This window comes from Aethina tumida, chromosome 3 (assembly GCF_024364675.1).
Source record: "Aethina tumida isolate Nest 87 chromosome 3, icAetTumi1.1, whole genome shotgun sequence".
NCBI classification, from domain to species: domain Eukaryota; kingdom Metazoa; phylum Arthropoda; class Insecta; order Coleoptera; family Nitidulidae; genus Aethina; species Aethina tumida.
Window position 1 is genome coordinate 27,507,327 of NC_065437.1, and position 26,112 is coordinate 27,533,438.

A 26,112-nucleotide genomic window follows, 5' to 3' on the forward strand; every position below is an offset into this window, starting at 1 on the left:
GCATCTTCACCAAACTTAACCAGTGATGGTTTTGGAATTGATGGAAAACTAATTAATGCCTTAAATCCTTTGTTATTTATGTTGTGCCTTAGATTATGAGTATATAATGTATGGTCGGAGCTCACTCTCCCCACCTATTATACATCATAGTAGCACTTTTCTGTATATAAATAGTCAGTTCCGAAAAATGCAATTAGTTCATATCTGAGCAAAATGAATCAAATGCTAACAAACCTATTATTCGAAGTATCAAAACAAGTAGAATGGACAGATTTTGAAATTTTGAATGATTCGAACAGCGGTGAAGTGATTGGATTTTTGAGTGACTTCTTTTTAGTGTCAATTAGAAATCCGACAACCAAAGATGTTTTACATTTAGCAGTAAAGAAAGCCTTAAAAAATGAAGGCAGAAGAGTGGAAACGAACCTGTCAGTAGCATATCATAATGAAATTTATTTTTATGATACAGTATTTCCGACACTGAAAACATTTACAGATAGAAAAAACGTAACTCACCAGTTTGACTTCATACCAAGAATGTATGCATGCAGTAAATTAATTCGTGAGGAGATTTTAATTCTAGAAAATCTGAATATATTAGGATACCAAATGATTGATACGTCGTTATTGTTCGACGAGGAACAACTCAGTTATGTTTTTATGACTTATGGAAAGTTCCATGGATTATCAATTAGCTTCAAAGATCAACATCCAGAAGAATATTTCAAAATAATGGAAAAAGTTCCACACTTCTTTTCAACTATGGAGGACAAAAATGGCATTAGTGGTGTAATGCAAAGTGCTATAATAGCTGCGTTTGAATTTGTAGATGAAGACATAAAAACAAATTGTCATCACTACATATCTGAATCAAATGAAATGTTTTGGACGAGTATGGAGTATAAAGGTAAACATACGGTTTTAAATCATGGAGATTGTTGGAGCAATAATGTGATGTTTAGATACAAAGTAAGTTATATTAATTACCAAATTTATTTTATTTTTCATTTTGATTTTGAAGGACAAAAAATTGGAAAGTATGAAACTCATAGACTTTCAAATGATAACAGATTGTTCACCAGTATATGATTTATCATGCATGCTCTATACCAGTAGCAGCATCGAAGACATCAGAAATTTAGAGAAATATTTAAAAATATATTATAATAGTTTTACTAACACTGTTAAATCACTAGGAAGTGATCCCGAAAAACTGCTTTCTTATGAAGTATTGAAGGAAGATTGGAAAAAATATTCAAAATTTGGTATTCAGCTAAGTATAATGGGACATAAAATGAAATTAATGGAAAAGAAAGACATGATGAAAGTTGGCAGTGATGATGAAATATGGAAGGAAGTTGCTGCCATCAAATTAATTGGAAAGAATCGTGAAATATTTAAAGAAAGAGTTAAACCTCTTATTGAGGATTCCTACAAGAATGGATACTTGTAGGACGAATACATATTTACTAAAAATGTGTATATTAATTTTGTTTTTGTGTAATAAAAAAATATATTTAATTGCTATAAATTTATTTTAGAGAAATTCGAATTACAATTAGACAATTTATTATTTAGAAATATATTAGTCACCAATAACAATATTTCAGCAATAGGCAACACATTTATCATATATAATTAAACCAGAGGGTAATAGACAACAAATTTTATACGTTGTTGAGGCAAAGTGAAAATAATGTAGGAATATTATATTGATTGTAATTTAAAAATATAATAATAAAACGGAAATTGATATTTTATTCATATTTACGTCATTATAAGATGTAACCAAAAAAATTCTCACATTATTGAGAATAAATATTAAAAGTTAATAAAAGAACGAACAAATATATAATCATTTATTGATTTAATGGAGCTGAATATTTTCTGTACCTTCTGTTTAGAAAACAATTCGATTGACATAGCACCAAGTAATAAAAATTAATATTCAAACTTCTCCATTATTTTTTATATTTTAGTAACTATTATTGTATTTTGCGTATTGAAAACATACATACAATATCAACACAAGATTATAATTATAAAATTTGATTGTAATATATAAGGTGCACATAATGATAAAAACAAATCAAATAAGAAAAAACAATTATTCAAAACATTGTCACTAACTAATCGGTTTAATTTAATTCCTGAGATGTGCGTCTGCACTAAAATGAAAACAGATGAGAGATTCGTTAGCAAATAAATCTTATTTTTATAATTTGAATAGCTTTTAACATATATGATTAATACAAATATGTTTATTAATATTATTATTATTAAACATTTAAAATTAAGATAAATAATGCTAATCATGCTATATTATTGAATTCAAAAGAATATTTTTTAATATTTATCTTTAGTTTTAAAAACGGCCCTATCGATGAACACGTGTACTGTGTGTGAATAGCCCCATGACTATTGTTTACTTCATTCCGTATTTTATATGAATACACTATAGTTAACGAATAAAATTAAGGATTATTGACTGTTTGTCACAATTATTATATAATATATTTCACACTATGACTTAAATTTGTACAATATATATATATATATATATATATATATATATATATATATATATATATATATATATATTGTTTACAAATTCTATAATTATATCGTAACTTATTGACGATTAGTAAATTATTCATATCTAATGTTGATAAATAATAGTTAATAATAAATATTTAAATTAATATATTTTATATTAATTGTAGTTTTATTTAAAAACAACAAAAATAAAAGATGCTAAAGCAATAATTTATTTATTTATTAATAATTACATCCTTGAAATTACTATTGAAAATAGTCATAAAGATATGCACTTATCACTATTTCGTATATAAATAGTCACTTCAGAAAAATTCAATTAGTTTATGGTTAATATTTGAATAAACATGAGTCAAATATTAACAGATCTCTTATACGAAGTATCAAAACAACTCATGTGGGTAGATTTTGAAATAATGAGTAATTCGATCAGTGGTGAAATGGTTGGATTTCTGAGTGATTTTTTCTTAATATCAATTAAAAACCCTATCAGCAAAGACATATTTACTTTTATGACACCGTATTCCCCGCATTAAAAGAGTTTAAAGACAGGAAGAATGTAACTGAACAGTTTGACTTTATCCCTAGAATGTTTGCTCGCAATAAAACTATCGGTAATGAAATTTTGTTACTAGAAAATCTGAATATATCAGGATACAAAATGATGGACACATCATTAGTATTTGACGAGGAACAACGTATGTTTTTGTGACTTATGGAAAATTACATGGATTATCAATTAGTTTCAAAGACCGATATCCAGAAGAGTATTGCAAAATAATGGAAAAAGTTCCACATTTCTTTTTAACTACTGAGGATAAAACTGGACTTAGTACTATGATGCAAAATGCAATGGTTTCTGCTTTCGAATTTGTAGAAGAAGATATTAAAAAAAATTGTTATTATTATTTATCTGAAACAAATGATATGTTTTGGAAGAGTATGGAGTATAAAGGGAAATACACAGTTCTAAATCATGGAGATTGTTGGAGCAATAATGTGATGTTTAAATACAAGGTAAGTTGTTTTAATTTCCAAATGTTACAATTTTATAATAGTTCATTTTTAAGGAAAATAAAATAGAGAGTATAAGTCATCGACTTCCAAATGATAACAGACAGTTCACCAGTGTATGATTTGTCATACATGCTCTACACTAGTGCCAGTATAGAAGACATTAGAAATTTAGACAAATATTTAAAAATTTATTATGAATCGTTTAGTGACACAGTTAAATCATTAGGAAGTGATCCCGAGAAGCTTTTTCCTTATGAAGCATTGAAGGAAGATTGGAAAAAATATTCTAAATTTGGTATTCAGTTAGGTATAATGGTGCATAAAATGAAATTATTTGACAAGAGTGACATGTCAAAAGTCGGCAGTGATGATAAAATGTGGAAGGAAGTTGCTGCCATCAACTTTACTGGTCCGAGATATGAAATATATCGAGAAAGAGTTAAACCTCTTATTGAAGATTCTTATAAGAATGGGTACTTGTAGAACGGGAATACATTTTTATTAAAGATTAGCTTTGTTATTTGTGGAAATATTCAATAACTATATATTTATTTTATAGAAATTCTATTTAAAATTATTTAGACAATAATGACTGGATATGTATTATTAGAAAATTTAGTATTAGCTTCTTAAAATAAAAATAAAGTTTAATACTTAATATTTACTCTCTTCTCTATAATATTATTTCAAATCTTAATCCTTGCGTGGATGGGGAATTGGTTAGGTAGTTAAATAAATAATATGTGACAATGTGAATATATGTATTTGATGTAATTTTACACATGTTCATGTGTATAGTACAATTTCGTTTTTAATTCAACATCAAAATATCAATACATTTATATAAACTTACTACAATATTGATAGTAAGAACACATTACACAGAGATTTAAAAATATTAATAATCTTATTCTGTATTACTATTATGAATATCTAAAATCCTACAAATCAACATTTCTATATCACATTTTCTTTCACATTTGCAGCACCATTTTAATATTTTTCTTAGTTATCTGAGCAACTTCATTCCGATTTAATTATTCAATTAACCAATCAATTGGAAATTCTCACATTTTAGTGTATTAGAATAGTATAATTTTGATTCTAAATAAAGGAAATAAAGTAGTGTCTAATTCAATGTAGTTTTTTAGTTAGATAAATATAATGTATATAAATGGATGGAATAAGGAAACTTAAATTGTACACATTTATTGTTAGTGAATAATTTACTTATTGTCTGCTTTATACAAAATTAAACTGGCTCTGTCGTTTAGCATCATTTCAATGCAATAAGAGTTAGCTTAAAAATAAATTATAAACACTAATTATTTATTATAATAAATTATTATAATATGCTAATATAATTACACTAATTTACAATACAATTTTTAGATTTTTAAATGTCAACATTCAATTAAATTTAAAATTTTTGTCAATAAATTTAATTATGTAAACATATTTTTAATTTAAAATAATAATTTATATAATATGTTTGGAAAAGTCATAAATAAAACTTATTGCATTGATTTTGACAAGAATTTAGTTAAGATAGTGCCGGAGGAGAACAAATAAATAATTTTGTTGCGTACTAAGATACATAATTAGCATATAAATATTATATAACACCAAGAAAACGACATCTACCATTTTTTATTTATAGATTTAAGTCTATGCCCCTCCTATGTTATGGTATTCATACATTTCTTAATAAAATTTTTCGACTCTCGTCTAAAATCAAACATCACCATGTGAATGTATCGTGAGAACTATTTACAAATCGACAATAAAAATACCCTTAAAACTATTCACACGTATTAGGAACATTTATTTTTTTTAATATCTTATTTACATTTCTTTTCACTCGTTCTTACTCTTCGTTGCAATTTCCAATCCCCGACTCCAACTTTTCGGTATTTAGTGGAAGGACTACATTTGCTTTAGGACAATGTTTAGTATTGCTTGATGGCGAACAACATTTTTTCAGCAGTGATCAAAATTATGTGTTATTGCTTTCAAGCATTCATAATTTGTCTGCAGTAATTAAATCAAACTAAATAAACGTTTTGAAAAATATTTAAGAGAATTACTAGTTCTATTGCACTGGACTGATTAATGTAAATTCGCCATAATCAAATAATATTAAAGGCACAGTGATTACAGATATAAATAATTTTTTCATAGTCATTGTTTGTTTAAAAGTTGTCCTAAAGCATCTCAAATCGGATTTTTAAAAATATATATACTTATGTATATTATGTATATGAATATCAATAAAATTACAGTAAATGTTTAACATCATGGTTGAGATAAGCGATTCGAGGTACAAGTTTGTGATTGTATTGAGCGAGCAATGCATCATGTATCAGTTTGTTGGATATTAGAGTACGTGAAATAGTTCGCAATTATATTAACTATGTTCATTATTTTTTAATAATGTACCTTTGGTTATGTATTAGTAAAAATAATTAATAATAATTATAAAATTTTAACAAATCAATTTATAATTGATTTATTTCTAACAGTATAAATCATTTTTATTGCCCTTATTGGAAAATACACGTAATGATTTCTACGACTTCTCCACGTATTATAATTTCCAATTGTGTTACAAAAAAATCATCTGCAGACAGCAATGCGTAATGTGGACGTTAAGTTGTATATATATAAAAAATACATAATTATCTGTTTCGTGGACTGGAATTCGATGTTAAACATTTAATTTACAACTAGACACGTAGAGCTAAGGTCCAATCAAGATTAATCGGTTTATTGTTAGTATCAAGTGACTGTTAAAATAATAGCACTATAGTTGTTTGTATATGATATAAAATATATATTATATTTATTTGTATTTGTACATGTAAGTAATAAAGGAATAAATAGACTATTTAAAAAATCTGTTAATAGGTGGTCTTATTTACAACAGTTTGACGCATCAGGAAGGTTCTTTGAACTGACCACCAGGATTTTACATATACATATTATTTTTAGTGCGCTGCAAATATATAAAATTTAATATAAGTACACACAATAATCACAGAGAACACTACAAGTTTAACTGTCGTTCCCTCTATATTTAATATGATTATAAAATCCTAGTGAGTGATTTCTTTATCTTTGTGTTGAATTCGTATTCCTCCATTTTATGTAAATACCCACCTGTTACATTGTGTATATAATAATCATAACTGGACCTTTTTAACACCATCTATTTACACACTTATGTATTTTATATTTGAGGTACATCGATTTGGCACAAGACAATATTATATATAATATATTATTAATATATTAATAAATAGCTATAAGTAAGTAATATTTCGATGTGCGGAGAGAAGGAAATGGGATGGTTTATGGGGACGAGGGGTTCATTATTTTTATTTTTGTAAATGTCTGGCCCATTTTATAATTAATTGCCGTTTTGTTCAAGGGGCGGCTTAACTTCTTTTAAACAATTTCTGCAACTGACTAGAGGAACTGTGTCAATGCCACTATGTTTGAGTACTTTGAAGATTATCCATTTTACAGGCGTTAAAGAATTGATTTTTTTTACGAAAGGCTTATTCGGCAGTGGCGGCTTTAAAATAAACGAGTTTTCGTGTAACTGAAAGTCTCCTGTATCTACTATTTTGCAAGGAATTCGGTTTAATGTATCCCCAATGAATAAAAATCAATTCTGTAACATAATAAATTTATCCAACAATTAACATGTACATATTTGCCTTCTTCATGGATAACCCTTTTTATTGCTATTTTATATTTTGGTAACAACTCACTATTATCTATATTTTCTGCGTTAAAAAAGTAAATAAAAAATTACACACTGTATATCACAAGAACCTAAAGTTTATCACAGCCAAATAAACATTAAATCGATGCGTCTTTTAGGCTGATTATAAGGACGGTACTGAAATAATTCCTTTTTCCCCATTATGTAACTTTACATTTTTACGAATTGCATTCCGTGGAACCGTCAACTACTACTACTACTAAGATAATTTTACTTTGTAATAATAACTACTAAATTAATCATAGAAAACATTTCAAACAATTGGTTTATGTTCAATTTTTCCCAGATTACTTAAATATACTAAGTAATTATTATATATTCAAATACGTCGTATGTTTTTAAAATAAAGTAAAAAAAGGAATGATCATATCGTTTTGTACAGGGCAGTTGACGGTTCCTGTAGGAAATAAATCTGAAGCCTTAATATTTAAATGAAATAATAATTTTGCAAGTAATCATAACCCGAAACCCGTCAACATCGCCTTAAAACTCGTCGTGTATATGTGGAATGTATTCTTTGAACAACATTGACGGGTAAATTTTAATAGCGCAACAACTTCAACAATGTGTAGAGCAACGGCTACGGATTGGATCCGTGCGGTTCTTCTTGGGCTTCCGCTCAGTGGAGACAATATCAGCGGGGTGTGTTGATGTGGGTCGTCAGGTGTTTGGAAAGATAATCTGCCCTGGCGAAGCACTTGCCGCACATATCACAGTGGTAAGGGCGTTCGCCTAAAATATAAACAAATTTTATATTATACGTCATACGTGTTTCCGTAACCAGGTGTGCAAATTTAAAATGTTTTTTTCATGAAAAATATGTATATTTATTAAATTTTAAATGTTATATTTATTAAATTTTAAATTATTTTATATTTTAAAATTTAAAATGTATTAAATTTTAAGTTTTGAAATTTTAAATTTTAAAATTAAAACTTTAAATTTTGAAATATAAATTAATGAAATTTAAAATTTTGATATACTAAATTTTAAATTTTAAATTTTGAAATGTTACATTTTAAAATTTAAATTTATGAAATTTCAAGTTTTGAAATTTAAAATTTGAAATTTTGTGTTCTAAAATTTATTTTTATTAATTTTTAAATTTATTTTTATTAAATTTTAAATGTTTATATTTTAAATTTTTAAATTTTAAATTTCAAAATTTATATTTATTAAATTTTAAAATTACAATTTATAAAATTTTAAATTTTGAAATATAATTAATGAAATTTTAAATTTTGATATTCCAAATTTTAAAATTTTTTGAATTTATTAAATTTTAAATTTTGAAATTTTATATTTTAAAATTTAAATTTATGAAATTTCAAGTTTTGAAATTTTATACTTTGAATTTTGTATTTTAAAATTTATTTTTATTATTTTTTAAATTTTAATTTTTTAAAATTTAAATTTTTATATTTTAAAATTTAAATAAATGAAATTTTAAATTTAAAAATTTTAATTTATTAAATTTGAAATTTTAAATTTTAAAGTTTATATTTATTAAATTTTAAATTTTAAATTTATTGAATTTTAAATTTTGAAATTGTGAATTTTAAAATTTAAATTTATTATATTTTAAATTTTTAAAAATTATTGTTTGTTGTTTGTTTGTTTTTTATACATTTTGTCAATTGTATATATTCGTATGTAATTTATTTCTCATTGACATTCATTCATCGAGCCATTTTGGTGCCTCCTCGAAGGACTTGAAGTGTTGCTCAACCCGTATTTGGTCTGTGAACAATGCAGCTGGAGTAGAAATCAAGCGAAGACATCGTTGTTATTGAGAAGAGTTTTCAATCAATGCGTGGTTTAAAATGATCATTTCTTGTCAGAAGTGGATGTAGTCGTAGATCCCACTATACGCACAACATCGTCTTGTTTCCATTGTGATCCAGTCTTGCACTCGATATTGATGGCTGTCTTGACGTTACCCATGTCTTTTTGAGTTTAAGATTTTCAAAATATATCCCATGCATTGTCACTTCTCTATCTATAACACTAAAATCATCACTTGACGGTTGGAGCAAGATTGCTGTCTTCGATGTCTTTTTCTTTTGATTTTTTGATTCACAAATACTGTTTATTTGATTCAAAATTTGACATACTAAAAATATGTATTATACTGAGTCTTAGAACAACAGCAAAACAGCTCTTTAGATTCGACATATACATTAATAGGTTTTATGCACCATCTCTTGACAAAAAAACAACATTTTAAACTTGCACACCTGGTATAAGTTCATATGGATAATTACTCAGTGTTTGAATATCCGATAATGTTGTATTGAAACTAGTAGTACAACTAAACAACAATTATAAAATTAATTTAATAACAATCAAATTACCCTGACCATATTTGGGAATTTCCTTGCAGACGACCTAATGATATATTGATGTATTGCTAAACCAATCAAAGTTATACATTTGCAATTACAATATAATTACAGCCTTGAACATGATATTTGAAGTACCGACAGCGTCGATCGTGTTTAGTAAGTATACAACTAGCCCTACAAAGAGAACAAATAGTCTGACAACTCAAAGATGACCGAGGTAATATTTAGTTTGCTATCCGAAGTATCTAAAACAGTAAATTGGACAAATTTCGAATTGCTAAGTGATTTGGACAATGAGGATGCCAACGGATTTCTAAGTGAGTTCTTCTTGGTGTCTATAAGGAACCCGAAAAACAAAGAAGTTCTACGATTGGCAGCGAAGAAAGCGTTCAAGAATAAAGACAGAAGATTAGAGATCAATATACCTGTGGCATACCAAAATGAAATTTACTTTTATGATACACTATTTCCAGAATTAAATGCGTTCAAAGATAGAAAAAAAGTGAACGACCAGTTTGATTTCATTCCCAGGATGTATGCTTGCAGTAAAAAGAAAACCGATGAAATTTTACTTCTGGAAAATCTCAACACTTCAGGTTACCAGATGATGGAGAAATCATTATTACTGGACAAAGAACATCTCACTCTTATTTTTATAACATACGGAAAATTTCATGGCTTAGCATTCAGCTTTAAAGATCAACATCCAGAGAAATACTGTGAAATAATGAACAAAATATCACACTTTTGGTTATCTATGGAGGAAAGGAGTAGTTTTAATATCGTATTACACAGTGCCATTATTCATGCTTTTGAATTTGTGCATAGAGAAATCAAGGAAAACTGTCGACATTATTTATCAGAAAAAAATGAGGAGTTTTGGACGAGTATGGTGTATCAAGGAAAGCATTCAATTCTAAATCACGGGGATTGTCGGAGTAACAATATGATGTTTCGATATAAGGTAAATGTCATTTTCCACATTCAGAAAGTAAAAACTAGCAGTTTAAAATTTGCAGGACTCCAAATTGGACAGCATGAAATTAATCGATTTTCAAATGATAACGGACGGTACTCCAGTGTATGACTTATCGTATTTCTTTTATTCTGGAGCCAACATAGAGAATATAAAAAAACTGGATGAATATTTAAAAATATACTACAATAGTTTAAGTGTTACAGTTAAATCGTTAGGAAGCAATCCTTCTAAACTTTTACCTTTTGAAGTATTAAAGGAAGATTGGAAAAAGTATAGTAAATTTGGTATCCAACTTGCTATACTGGTACATAAAATAAAGTTACTTGACAATGGTGATTTATCCAATGTGGATATGTTTAAGGATATGGCAGCACTTAAACTTAAAGGAAGCAACTGTGAAATTTTCAAGGAGAGAGTAAAAGCTCTTATTGAAGACGTTTATGAAAATGGGTACTTATAAAATGACTAAATTACCAATTATATATTATTATATATTCACGTTTGACAATCAGATAGTTCGAAATATCATTAGTCGTATGAAAGTTTCATTAACAACTGACCTGTGTGAATGCGTAGATGACGAGTAAGATCGCTCTTCCCCCCGAACGCTCGTCCACAAAACAGACAGACGAACGGTCTTTCGCCGGTGTGCTTTCTGACGTGCAGCTTCAAATTCTCCTTGGACCTCACGCATTTGCCGCAAAATGGACAGGCGAAACGACGTTCGCGTTGCCGTTCGGCCGAGTCGGCACGCAAGAAGTTGATGATCGAAGATTCGTGTGCGGTCCGAAGCAGATCAGCAGTGGCTGCGTTCGAAGCCGCGAACGGGAATGCCGCCATCGAATCGATGGTGTCGTCCTGCTCAGCCTCTGTGCGTTCCGCGTCCGACGAGGTGCCTTCAGCTGAAATAATTTCCGGACTTGAATTTTATATGTTCAACAAGCAATCTTTACATGTTACGTGTTTAAAGAAAATTACTTTATGATTTAAACTTTAAAAATTAATGTATTTTGTAAGTTTTAATTTTATACATAAAATATAAGTAGTTTGTGCACTTTAAAATATAATTTAAGGTGTTTAAAACTAATTTTCTTTTATAAAAAAAGTATATGTAATAACTTAACATTCACCTATATACGTATATAGTTTTTATTAGAAAGTAAATGAAAAATGAAATAAAATTTGGGCAGGATGTTTATTTGATTGCCACATAATCCTTAACAAATTACATTTTAATACGCAAATACTTATGATTTGATATTTAGTAAGAAAATAAATACTGTCGAACTTCAATAACTCAAATCTTAATTTGACATAAAATTCAAGTTATCAAGACGAGTTATCAAATAAAATACACATATAGATATATAAATGTGTGTTTGAAATGTAAGTATAATTTAAGCTACATATTACAAAAGATACTGCTAACACACTTATCAAAAATAACATGTAATACATAAGACAAGCAATATTATTATTAATTATTATATTATGTAAAGTGTTTATTTGCAAAAAAGTTGGGGTTGTCTTTAAGGCATTTAATTGGAAAAACCCTTATTAAAATGTACCACCATTTATAATTTAAGAATCATATAAACACCATGAAATAATTATAAAAATTTCTCACATTATTCTAATCAATCGGTAATTGGTCTTAGAATTGTTGTCGACAGGGAATGCGGTTGGGGCATAAGAAAAGTGTCTTCGAAATGGAAAAAAGTTTATCTGAGACAGGAAAAATTTGACTTATCGAAGGTTGTACCAAATATATAATTAGAGTTATCTAGATATTCGAAAAATGGAAGCTCGAGTTAAAAATTTCATAATTGCTTTGAATTATCAAAAATTCGAATGATCGAAGTTCGGCTGTATTTTTATACTATTAAAATGAGTAATTTTGTAATCTAAGTATATACAAACATTATTAGTAATCAAAAATTAAAGAATTTCTTAGCACTGAATATTTTTTATTTTAAATTCTTTTCTACAAAATTAGAATTAATTTTTAAATAATTAAATATTTATTCCAATATGTTTATTTTTGTTTTATTATAAATTCTATAAACAAAAAAATCAGAATTATTTATTTAATTTTCTAAATTTAAGTTTACACAACCATTATTAGTGATAAAAAATTAAGGAATTTTTTAACAGTGAAATTAATATTTTTTATTTTATTTTTTTTTCACTAAATTATTATGTTTACTTTTATATTATTGTAAAGTCTTTAAATAAAGAGAAATCAGAATTATTTATTTAATTTTATAAACATAAGTATCCACAAAACATTATTAGTGATAAAAAATAAAGAATTTCTTAGCACTGAAATTAATATTTTTTATTTTAAATTATTTTCCACTATATTAGTATTAATTTTTAGATAATTAAATATTTAAACCAATATATTTAGTTATATTTTATTGTCAAATCTTTAAAGAAAAAAAATCAGAATTATTTATTTAATTTTATAAATATAAGTTTACACAAACATTATAAGTGATAAAAAATTAAGGAATTTTTTAGCAGTGAAATTAATATTTTTTATTTTAAATTATTTTCTACTAAATTAGTATTAATTTTTAGATAATTAAATATTTAGTACTTAGTACTTTTATTTTAGTCTATAAATAAAAAATCAAAATTATTTATTTAATTTTGCAAATATAATAATATAAATTAAAAAATAAATTTCATTTAATTTTAGTTTTTGGATTTGAGAAGATCAACATCAATTGTGATTTGGTAATAATTATATATTATATAGACTAAAAAACTCATATTTGACTTTTCATAAACTTCAAATCTTTCTTGAATTAATACTACTTTTAAATTTATCCTGTTTCAATCCCTTGTCCAGATTGACAAGAATTGTCGTAATCAACAAATAGCACAGAATAAATAAAAAGATTATTTGCAATGAACTAATTGGCAATTGTCAAACTCTTAATATAATGATTAATTCATGGGGAATCGATTTGTTAAACTTTTTGATGAAACTCATTTCATGAAGCCTTTTTTTAATGAGTCATTACATAAAAAAGCTTTCAAATATAAAAATTCATTCAAATAATCATGAACCAAAAACGTAAATTATTTTTTCCGGTAGCCAGTATAAATAAATTAATTGATCCTATTAAATAGGCCATCCGCGGACACTTATCCGTTTGAATCCCGATAATTCAATGTCAATTACCCAATATCAGCCTGAACAAAACGTTGAAAGGAAAATTCAATAATCGCTGCATTATCCAGTTACTCGACATTGCGGTGTGAATAATAAACGCGGACTGTAGTGGAGACAGCGGGAAATAGTTTCAAAGTCTTCCTAAGACGATTTACGATATACGAAGGCGATTACGAAGTTGAACGCATGCAGGAAGAAATTAATAAGCCACTTAGCATTTCTACAATAACACTGCCATGCATATGACTCCTCGATCCATCATAAAAGCTTGCCTCCTGCCTGCATCGCCGCTTTTATTGCTGTTTTACTGTCTGACTTTTTGCGATATAAAACCAGTGTAATTGCCACATAAATAATTATTTAATTTATGTAAGCTCGCAATGATATTAAGCACTACTTTTGCTTTCACGTGATTATTTACAGCAAATCACAACGAGGGCATAAATTAAATGGGCGGGATAATTTGTTCGTTATTTTTACAAGATAATTACACACCATGTTTGTTTTTCACAATTACCTGCTATTTGCATTGTTTGTTGTTTGCCGTGGATGCATCGATCGATTGAGTTTTCAAATAAATGTGAACATTTGCCACGCACAACTACGTATTTACTCAGTTGACAATATAAAAATAAAATTGGCTTGACCCATATTATGGATACGTCAGTAACAGTACGTATAAACTAAATTTCATTCAAATACCAATTAAAACTAGAAATTATGAAATTATCATTACAATTTCATTATTTCTAGTTTAATTTATATTAATTTCGTGTCATAAACATTCGAGGAAAAAAATTCTCATTTTCAAAATTTAATCATCTCGAGAGGGAAATACATTAATATTTAAATTTGTACAACTTCCTCATTCTTACCCTATCATCTTAAAATCAAAGTTGGTAGTCAAATCCCAACTTCAATCTACTTATTAATTTGCGTATCAAATGACTGTTGTTTCTTCATAAAATGCTTATTATTCGAAATAAATGAAAGTTTCTGGCTAAAATAATTCTGTATATTAAATATATTAATTCTTAAATTAATAATGACAATAAATAAGTGTAGACTTTATATTGTTCTATTTTATATTTTTAAAGCTTACGTAAAAGACCACTTTACTATAACAGGCAAAAATTTTATTCTTTTAGTTAAAATTTACAAATAAAGCTCAAAATTATAATATTCTCTCCATTTTCTAAGCTCTTGAAATGCATAAGTTAAATTGATAATATTAATTAAATGTTTCTAAATTATTATCTATATTTTTGAAATTGATTAAAAAATAAATGAAAGAGTAAAATGCTACTTCATTTATTTTAATCAAATGTATTATATAATATTTTTATTTTAGTCTCAAAATATGCATTCAAATTACCCATAAACAATCCCAGCTGACAGGGAAATTTAGGAAATTTGAATGCATCGTAATTTACTTATTTTTGCCATGCACTTTCAACTTATTTATAGCACAATTGCGTGCCGTAATTTTTACCCCCTGTTTTAGAACATGGATAAAAAGTGCACGTGGGTATTATTTGAGATTACTGTTATAGTGTACAGTAAATTGTACGGGTAAATGATTGCATCTTACGTTTTTTGTTTGAGTTTTCGCTTTTAAAATAAGATCTTTGATTTAGATACGGGATACGATTGGAATTTTGTTATTAAGCATATTAAGGTAAAACAGTTAATGCGTTTGTAAGTGAACGATGTACAGGAAATTATTATAGCTAGTAGAGGCAATAAAAACGACATTAAAAGTTTTAATTAATCTTGAAATTTTTCCTTTGGATGCATTTTATTGCTTACGAATAGATCCAGGTGTTAGGAAGTGAATATACATAAAATAACATATTTTAGTTATATAGTGCGTTGGCCATTATTACAAACACATAAAATTTTAATTCAAATTCAAATTTAACTTTAAATATATTCTTAAGATAAAGTAAAACTACTCACCGGCCTCTTCGGTGATGTTCTCTTTTTTGACGACAATCGTCCCCGTGTCCTCCTCAACAGTCAGCGTCTCATTGGAGCTGGAAACCTGGTCGCTGCTCTCCATGTTAGTCTGCTTGGTCGTCTCGCTGTAAACACCACCCTCACGCTCTTTCGGCTCCCTAGGTTCCCTGGTAGAAGAATCGCTGCTCTTGCCGTGCAACTTCTCCAATGCGTGATTGAGCCGGTGCTTCTTGAACGACTTTAGGTACCGGAACTGCATGCCGCAGACGTCGCAGGAAAATAGTTTGTCGGCCGGTAGACGGGCACGGTGGTTCTGCTCTCTGTGCTTCACGTAGGCGGATCTGTAGCGGTAACTCTGGCCACATTGTTCGCAAACGAACGGTTTGTCTATGGATCCTGGATAAAAGTTCATTGTATAAAAAAGGATATCTGCAGCCTGACTATACCTGTACCTATGGAGCCGATGTGTTGTAAGGCAGTGTGCTGTTCGAGGAGCCATAGAGAGGGAAAGGCGGCCATGCAAGAGGAGCAGCGGAACATTTCGTCGGCGGCCAGGAGGGCCGGATGCATGAGGCCTACTTCGAGAAGGGACGTGGGCAACGTGGGGAATGGCAGCGCGAACGGCGTCGACGAACGGCTGCTCTGGGTGGACGACGGACGGTCTAGCACCGGCGATCCTATACATCGGTCGCTCTCCAAGACGTTCTGGAAATAATCGTATTTTTTCTGGTGAGAATAGTAAACTTTTGTACGTTTAAACATTAAATTTGTGTTAGTTTAAAAAGTTGATTAAATTTCATGACAAATATTTCTTTTTAGTAATTTACATGACGGAAATAATATTTGCTAATAAAATTGAAATCATTAAACAACAGTGAAATAAGCAATAATACTATTAGGTACCGGAAAAAATAATTTTCGATTTCAACGTTTAATCTTTTGTTTAGTCTTTTGGTAGATAGTACATACAATACCGGAAGAAAGTAGAGGAACTTCTGTCCTGGTTATTATGTTCAAAAAATGTATAATGTATAATTCTATAAATTTAATAATTACAGAATTAAACAAAAAAAATAAAGAATTTGGTTTTACTGATGACCCTCTATTCAAAGGAGCGGATCCATTCCAAAACACGAAAAGCAGCCCCATAACATTACCGATGCGCCGCCGTCTTTATCAGTGAGTATGGTAAATTTTGTTAAACTTTTCATGGTCGACTTACGTATAAAATTCCATCACTGCTAACCAGATTAAACTTGATTTCATCACTCCAGATCGCTCGTTTTCAATCATTTAAAGTCCAGTGTAAAAGGGACTGGTAAACTCAACTCTGGCTCCTCTGTTCTTCTCTGATAGTAATGGTTTTTTAGTTGGCCTTATCGCATGAAGACCCCCTTATAGTAATCTACCTCTTACGGTTCTCGAAGAAATATTAATTCTAAATAGACCTGTTTTGGAAGTGGGATAAATTTTGTTTATCCTGAAACCCATTGGCTTTTTCTGATCATTTTTATTTTTTCCTTCCACATTAACAAATTTTGAAAATTGTAGTAAAATACGCGTTATAATTGAGCGATATTGAATTTTCTCTCATCGGATTGAAAGAAAATAATTTCTTTCCACGAGGCATTATATTAACTCTTTGATATATACCGAGGGTGGCTAACCTGCAGCTAACGAGCCACATGCTGCTCTTTGAAGGATTATTTGTGGCTCTCGATAAATGTACCCGAGTTCCCTTTTCATACCAGAATTATCAAGAGAAGTAGAATAAATCTATAATACCCCTTTTGCATATATTTTTAAATATGTATTTAATTGCGGAACGTGAAACATTTTAAATTTTGAAAAATGGCTTGTACTATCAAGGAGGTTGGCCACCGCTGGTATATACTGTAAAACTAAAATTACTGTGGATTTTGTAGAGATTAGTGTCATTTAGTAAAAAGTTGCTCTATTTTTTGCCAGCCGAATATTTAGTTTTTGATTTGTAGCTAATAAAATTATTTTTAATAATAGGTATAAATTATATTAGATTTGCATATACAGGGCGGTAGCAATTTATATATTTTTTAAGTTGCTCCACTGTCTGCCAATACTGTATAGAGTCATCAAGATTTCTTGGTTAAATACTTTCCCTTCAGAGCTGTTCCATCAGGTTTACCTAGTTTTTGTCAGAGATAATTAGTAATTGTTAAACGCCTAGTTTTGTTGTCCTCACTTTATTTATACAGAATCCATTTATCAAACTTTTTGATGAAATTCGCTTAGTTGATTCATCACAGTTAATGCCCTTTTCCAAAAATTTTGGACGAGGATTTTGCACAAAATGTTACTTAGTTTCTTCGTTTGTACATAAGGATCTTGAAGTGATCATCTACAAAGTATCTATTAAACCGACGAAATCAAAACTGTGCAGCTTCATCTCTTACACACATCTTCTTCAAACGCATTGCTAATGGGATATGCGGTTCTTGTTGATTTAAGCAAATTTTTGAATATAAAGCAAATGTATACTAATTATATTACTTGAATATACCATGTTAAACCAAAAAATCTATTGATTACAATGAAGAATAAATAAATACATATTAGAAAAAGTCTTAAAAAATGCTAAAATATGACATAAAGTTATTATTGCGGTACCTAATAATAATAAACATAACAAATATAACCCCTAAATATAAGATGATATTACCTATAGTGTATTCACATAAGGTACGAAGTGAAGTGAACAATAGTCATGAGTTATTCACCCACAGTACCCGTGATAGTCGACAGGGTCGTAATAAAAATTGACCATATCCAAATAATAATAATAATATTAAACAAGTTTTTTGAACTTAATTATTTAGCATAAAAATGAACATTTTAATTGATATTATTTACCGTAATTTTAAATAAATATAAAATATAAATTAAATAAATATGTAACTGGAATTCTTTGCACTTCAACGCTACCCTGATAAAATTTAAGTATGAAGTAAGTATCAATACGAGACAACTGACCAATAATACAGATGTTATCTATTACTTACGTATTTTATTAATATAGGCAAAGGAATAATAAACAATTTATAATATTTACAGATCTTTTATTTGTCAAAAAATGATTTTTACAACTATGATATGCATCTTTTTTATGACAGTAAGCATTGCAGACATAATGGCAAATAAAAAATAACAATTATGTTAGGATGTGTCTGACAATAAGTAACTAGAAATATAAACATATTAATATATACTGGTAAACACAACTTAGTAAAATAGTGAGAAAGAAGTCGAAATTAATGATTCAAGCATAGCCTGTAAAGGTAACTAGCTAGATCTAGCATGTACGCATATGTACTACTAATCGCTTACGAATAACACTGTTGTTGAGAAATTTCTTTATTTTTGGAAAAGTCCTAGTTCGCCGGAGTTTGTCAGATAGTGTTGTTCGTAAAAGATTAAAGTGGATCTCTCTTACATTCACTATGGACTGTGTCCTTGCTCTTTATTTATGTAATATTGCCGTGACTACGTGCAACTGCAGTGTCGTATAATAAATCTACTATTAACATATTGTTGATTTATCCGTAAGTATATATTATTAACTATTTATGTACTGGGGTTCAGGAACTTACAGGAAATCTAGGTACTATTGTTTTAACGCAGTGGCGGACCCGCCGACATTGAAACCTCAACCATTGCATCACACCCTCCCACAACTGTCATTTACAACACTAAGGGGAAACTATCAGCTTTTTTTTTGGCACATCCTATAAAAATCAACTACAAACATGTGTCGGCAAGAATAACGCGCTGACTCGCTGCTCTAACAGTAAATGGTTCTTTCCTTCGAATGGGATAGGTACCAGCGTGGGAGGAAAAGTATAATGCAATTAAACGCGGTCTTTACGACTCCCGTCGTAATGTTGCACTCAAAGAGTTAAATAAGCCATTATTGCATCGGTTCAATATCGCAGGTCACTTAAAAAATCAACAGAAGAGTTATGTCGAGTCAATGCACCAGTTTATCAGTGTAACTTTTTTGTCCTTAGGTTTCTAATGGAATCGACGATGGATATAGTATAATATTCCGTATTTAGATGCATTATACCAAAACTTTTAGCTTAACCAACCTATTTTTTAAAATAAAGAAAATTATTAGAAACTGAAAAAAATATGTTAATTATCCAGAAATGACAAATTAAAACATTTGTAACCTAATTTTGAGTGGCACCTGTCATAAATTACTAATTTTAAAAATGTTAAGATTATTATCAAATAAAACGTCCCAAGTTGCCAATAAAATATAAATAGCTTTCTAAAATTAATTTTACGATATATGTATTAAAAAAATAAAATAGCAACAAGCTCTAAGATACCAGCTTTAATGAATATTCTTAATTACTTTTCAATTATTATACAGTCCATCGCCTCTCTGAATTTTCAAACATGTAAACTGCTTTACGACCGACCAAACTCGATACAAGGATTGCCGTTCAACAAAAACGATCGATTGTGTTATAAATAAACATTCACTACACGTTATTACAATATAATTGAATATTACACAGAAAAGTTCAGTTACAGTTAAGTACCCTATTACGTAACAAACGCATTCGACTTATTCAATATGTGTATATGCCTAGCAATTAAAAAAATTAAACTAAACTAACATTTCATATTAACAACGGGTAAATGTAACACAGAGTGTAGGAACATGTATTTATGTACGTACGAGCGCAGTTAACACAAAAAATAAACACAAGGAAACACTGCAGTTCTATTTTTGTTGGGTTTTATTTTTTACAAAGTGTAAATATGACGCTGTGTAATTATCCAGTCGTTCCTTTACTGTGATCCGGCGGAGTATGTTTGTAGTACCTCAAAGGGGATTCAAGATAGATTTAAATATCCGAAGGTTTGAGATCGATGGGGGAGCTTAAGGGTTGGTTATTACTTTTTGGGTTTTGAGGACTACACACATATTCACCGTCACCTTGCCATTGATAATAATTTACCTTAATTATCCTAATAAATAAAATATACAATATCTTGCACGAATTAAACGTGATTCTGTCTGGGACAGTTCAGTTAAACTGAAAATTGTGAAAAATATTGAACACGCTCTCAAAAATTTCATTATTCCAGTCACTAAAAAATTAGTTTTTACCTTATTGAATTCTCGTATAGAATACTAAAACTTAACATCACTAGCGATTTGGTAGTTGGCACTCAACAAATTATTTGTAAAAAATCTGTAAATTATTCCAGTTATTGTATATGATGTGGTATAAAATACAAATGCTTGCAGTACTGTAACATATATATGTATGTATGTATGTATGTATGTATTAGGTATCAAACACCAGGTGGTACATGTAATTTCAAAAATGGTTCAGACGTTCAGACCTTGTAGTTACTTGAGTGAAATCCAATTCGTTTTTAAATGCACCACCCGTTTATTGCTTTTTTAAATTTATTTATAGTAAATTCTATTGTATTGGAAGTGAGTGGCCCTGAGCTACCATTTGAATAGTTTAATTTTCTGAGAAATACAAGAAACCTTCTGCAAAACACCATTTCCAGTTCGCCGTTTCTACACTAATCGTAAATGAAGTTTGTTCTACACCGCGAAGTCATAGAATTGGTCAAGAACAGCCGCCAACTGGGAGTGACGTTTTGAAGGGGTAAGCCAATAAAAAATTCAGCGAATCAACGATTTATTTATATTATTTTTTAGGAAAAACACTACAACTGACCCAAAGAACAGTTCATGTGCTCCGGCTCACCTGTAGTTGCACTAAACGAAGAATTTGTTTTTTTTTTAAACGGAATTATGCACCATGATTTACTGTTAATAATGCGAAATAAAAGTTTAATTAAACACGCCACAATTTATTCTAAATAAACTATATTTTAAGAATATAATCGTCTGACAACATTTACTAAATTTTTAGGTTCCCAACCTCGGTATTGAACGGAGACATTTTCACATAGGGTTCAAATTTAGTATATGTCTCAAACTGCAAAAGCCACTGAACAGTACAGTTTAAACTAATAAATCACAAAATCAATCAACAAATAACGCAACACGAAATTGTGTTTCATCACAGACTATCACAGATTACATCTGCAATCCTTTTTTTTTCCTATTATTACTTATTGTGTTCCCTACAAATTCCACTAAAATAATTATTTTATCTCGTTTTAGAGCTGGAAACCCTCCCTGTTTCGCGATGTATTCCTTTCAGTCCGTATTTCTCTCGCAAAAGGACTCCGTTCCGTTAATCCATCGAAAACTCATTACCCCCATGTTTAGCCGGTAATATTTTTTACCTGTAAGTATTACTGTGTCTATGTGTGTGTACATGTACATATAAATATATCACGTTGTTTTAAGTACAGTCATTGTGTATAAACTTCTCACTACACTGCCTAAGGGTGACTTCACACCACCATAGTTTAGCCGACAAGTCGTCTTGTCATTATTTTCTTAATTAACGCACGTCTGCAGTTTTTTACTTTATTTTAGTAGAGGCACTCAAGTTGATAGGTGGAGAACCACAATATATAAAAATAACAAATGTTTATTGACATGGGTAAATATCAGTTTAACCTATTTCTTCTTCACTCAACGATGACATTTTCACACGTTTCGGCAACACATTTAGTGCTAACAATTGTCCGTTAAATAAATATAAACAAATAAAATGAATGTTTCATAGATTTTATCTAGAAACGTAAACTAAGATACTTTGTATAGTCTTACATAAACGAATGGTTAAGAGCTGTTGAATAAACTGAGTTAATCAAAAAATTCTGAAAGTAAAATAAAATAAAATTGTGTTGCTACATGTGATACAAATGCGAATGAATGTATGCATCATGTTGGAAAAATGAAATACAAGTAACATTTTATATTTTTATTTATGGTGGTTCTGTGTTTGAAGATAGATGACGAGTCCGGCCTTTTTGGGCCTTTGTCCAAAAAAGTGATGGGAAACCATAATAAATTACTCTACAATACTACATGTCCTATGTACAACAATATATAATATATTTCTCTATTAAAAATATCATAAATATACTCTTTCAAGTAGGAAACAAAAATAGTAGTCCAAACTTATGACTAAGGCGTCTAGGTGCTGATATATTAGTAGAGATCCAATAACGCGGTTGTCGATTGAAAAAATTGTAGAGTTCGAGAGTTAAGCTCTCCGAAAATTTCGTGCCAATCTGAATTCAATACGATACTGTTTGGTTCCTGTCTAATAGTAATCCGGGGATCGCGACGTCGCAGAAACAAATAAATTAAGTACCGACTTCCGATCAATCGCATCGACCCCCGTACAGTTTTAATGCATGGTTTGGATGCCTACTATGCGAACGTAGCGGAGCGACGGTTATGGACCGACCTCGACGAGAAACGCAACGCACAATTACAATGTATGTATATATAATATAAATATCAATATCTATTTCACTATTTGTATATGATTATTGCTATATATTTCCCGTGGTAAACAATGACCTCTAAACAACACAAAGGAACATACGACACATTCGCAGGCGATGCGGACGTGGCTTAAGGTTGTAGTGGGGAATGGCGGTTAAGGTACGTGCACACCCGATTCTGACCCGTTAAAAGGAACCAGTTAACGCAACGTTATCAAATGAAGCACCAACAAATGTATTTTGTATTTCGATTTTCTTTCTTCGCCGCTAATCTCGCGATTCCTTTTGCAACAAACCCTGCTACACATGCCACTTTCCACCCTGCTATTATAATACTGGAAAGGTATGCGATACCCAAAATAATTAATAAACAAATGTATATTTATGTGTATAATATTTTAATGATAATAATAACGAGTAAAGTAATCTGAGAGCCCGACTTCATGCCTGCTCAACGTGGAACCATCCTGCACACCAAAACCGCAACCAGTCGTTGAAAACACCCTGCAATCAATCCTTAACTTTTTACTTATTCATATCTGTATATTCCTTTAAATTCAGTATTTAATTAAAAAATTATTTAAGAAAAATTTGGATACATTTTATTTAATTATCACGCCCAAAATGGCACAGGAGCACGTTAAATTGAACAGTAGTGGTTAATTAAAATTGAACATCAATACCTTTGACCACCTCTGTACGAAGCTCTAATCAAGATTTCCTCTAGTGTTTATTACCACCCATGCAGTCACAATTGCCGTTGTAACATTATGTTAATGTCTCACCTATTGAATTTTATCGGTCTGGTTTGATTTTTTACCAATATAACACCGACGTAGAACCATTTTTTTTTGCAGGGTGTGCTCAACGGGCCGGGCCAGTGCGTTTGCCGTCCCCGCGAATCCTTCACTTACAGACTAAGAAGTACCATAAACTAATTCATTAATCTATCACAGCTCTGACATGTGTCTCGCAAAATAAAAACATTGGGTGACAGTTTTATTTATCTTTCTCATCTCTGTACTTAGTCGCCGGTGTCATTGTGTCCGCAAATTAATATTTGAACTACATTTTCTACGATTGATTCCAAATGTTATGTGAATATGTCGCCTAGCAATAAATTGAAAATATAATAATACGTGACTTATTGTTCCTTTTATTTATATCTCCTTAACAATCGTAGAAAAGATAGTACTATAAATATTTATAAATACGTGTTCATTACATTGGGCATGTTTGTTTCAAGTAATAAACACACTATTTTAGGTATATCATTATTATTGAGAGTGTAATAAATACTTTTAAGGTATGATCATTAGTTTTTTGTTATATTGTAAAGACAATTTGATCACCATAGAAGAACAAATTCACGTCCATAATATGAACAGATGTATGGAGGTAAATTTTTACGCTAGATTTAACTGGTAAGAACAATGTGCACATGAAAATATGATTTCAAACATAATTTTAATACCTATATTATTCTTCAAAACGAATAAAATTTAATTTTTATGAGAAAAAAATAAGAATAATTGAAAATGGTGGTTCCGTACATGCCAAAAGTAAATTTGAATGATTTAAGATGTTTAAAATATTTTAAGAGGAATATAAAAATATTTAGAATTGATTTTATATAGCCAAAAACATTTTATTCAAAATATTTAAGAAAAATGAGTTCCAAATAATAATTGTAATTATTAAGATTTGTAATAATATAGGTAATAATTATGTCAGTTTTGAGTTGTTAAACAATCCATAAATTGTGCACAATTGCACACTGTATATACAAAAGAGTATAATAAAAATGTCGAAATGGAGCGATGGCATCGGCGTCTGCAGGAAATTATTTAGCTAACATAACTAATGAACGATAGAAACAACAACGATGACGATTGGTGTGTGGACGTCCCTCCGTGTAACAACAGCAACAATAACTACTGGCGGGCCAGGGGCTAGTGGGGGCTCTCCTCTTCCGTGTCCAGCGACGTCGGCGAAAGGAACTTACGAACATACTTGGGGTAATGCGTTTTCTCGTGGGCCTTCAGGATGGTCGACCGCGAAAATGTCTTGCCGCACAGCGCGCACCGGAACGGCCGTTCGCCCGTGTGCACCCTGCAGTGGTCCTTCATGTGGTGCCTCAATTTGAACGCCTTGCCGCAAAACTCGCACTTGAACGGCCGGTCGCCGGTATGCACCGGCAGATGCGTAATCAATGAACTGACATCCGGAAATGATTTGCCGCAGAACTTGCACAGCACCACTCCACCGCTGCCGCCGCCCACAAGAGCATCGCCCGCGTCCAAGTCCATGGGCGTCGTGGGCGGCTGATCAGTGGGATCGGGTGGTTCGTGGGGCGTCGACGGTATTCGACTCGGGAAGTCGATGAAGGGCACCGGATCAGGCATGGAGAGCGGAGATGGATGAGGCGGCTGCAGGTGCGGCTGTTCTCGGTACTTGAGCGACTCCAGGCTGTGGGAGAGGATGTGCCTGGTGAGCTTGCTCTGATGGGGAAACGACTCGCGGCAGTACAGACAGGAGAAGAGGCGCGGCGAGTCCTCCCGCTGGTCCTGCGGATCCTGCAACCAAACAAATTTCATCAACTTCTTGCCGTCTGCGCTCCGCGTCTAGATTATGGTGCCGGTGCTGCCAGAGACGCCGCAAGAAGTTGACGCTCATTTGTTTGGCTGTAGGATGTGGGGGAATGCGCAACGCTGCCTCCTACGCTCGTCCATCAGGAGACTGTCAGCGTAGCGTGCCGCTCTTCGGGTGGACTCACGCCGGCCGAAACGGTTTGCCCGGTTGCAACACCCAACGTTTTAGTCTCTGTTGTCTTTTT

At 30.4% G+C, this 26,112-nt stretch overlaps 2 protein-coding genes and 1 long non-coding RNA gene across 6 annotated transcripts in view; 2 read left to right on the forward strand and 1 right to left on the reverse strand.

Annotated features, from left to right (window-relative positions):
• The first annotated feature begins 215 nt into the window (after nt 1-215).
• LOC109596502 (uncharacterized) lies at nt 216-1,482 on the forward strand. The gene is made up of 2 exons (XM_020012053.2): nt 216-969; nt 1,022-1,482. Exons 1-2 carry the CDS (start codon nt 223-225, stop codon nt 1,451-1,453), a joined length of 1,179 nt encoding a protein of 392 aa, XP_019867612.2. The 5' UTR covers nt 216-222; the 3' UTR covers nt 1,454-1,482.
• A 2,835-nt stretch (nt 1,483-4,317) lies between these two features.
• Nucleotides 4,318-26,112, reverse strand: part of LOC109596507 (zinc finger protein 345) — a 112,720-nt gene continuing 90,925 nt past the window's right edge. For all 4 annotated transcript variants that reach the window (XM_049965228.1, XM_049965226.1, XM_049965227.1 and 1 more), the window contains 4 exons: nt 16,283-16,535; nt 15,831-16,226; nt 11,248-11,589; nt 4,318-8,095 (listed from right to left, as the gene is read on the reverse strand). In XM_049965228.1, coding sequence (XP_049821185.1) covers nt 7,998-8,095; nt 11,248-11,589; nt 15,831-16,226; nt 16,283-16,535 — 1,089 coding nt within the window. In that variant the 3' untranslated portion in view covers nt 4,318-7,997. The remainder of the gene's footprint in view (nt 8,096-11,247; nt 11,590-15,830; nt 16,227-16,282; nt 16,536-26,112) is intronic.
• LOC126265026 (uncharacterized) lies at nt 18,693-24,276 on the forward strand. The gene is made up of 2 exons (XR_007547582.1): nt 18,693-21,508; nt 21,562-24,276. It is a non-coding gene; the product is annotated as an uncharacterized LOC126265026 (long non-coding RNA).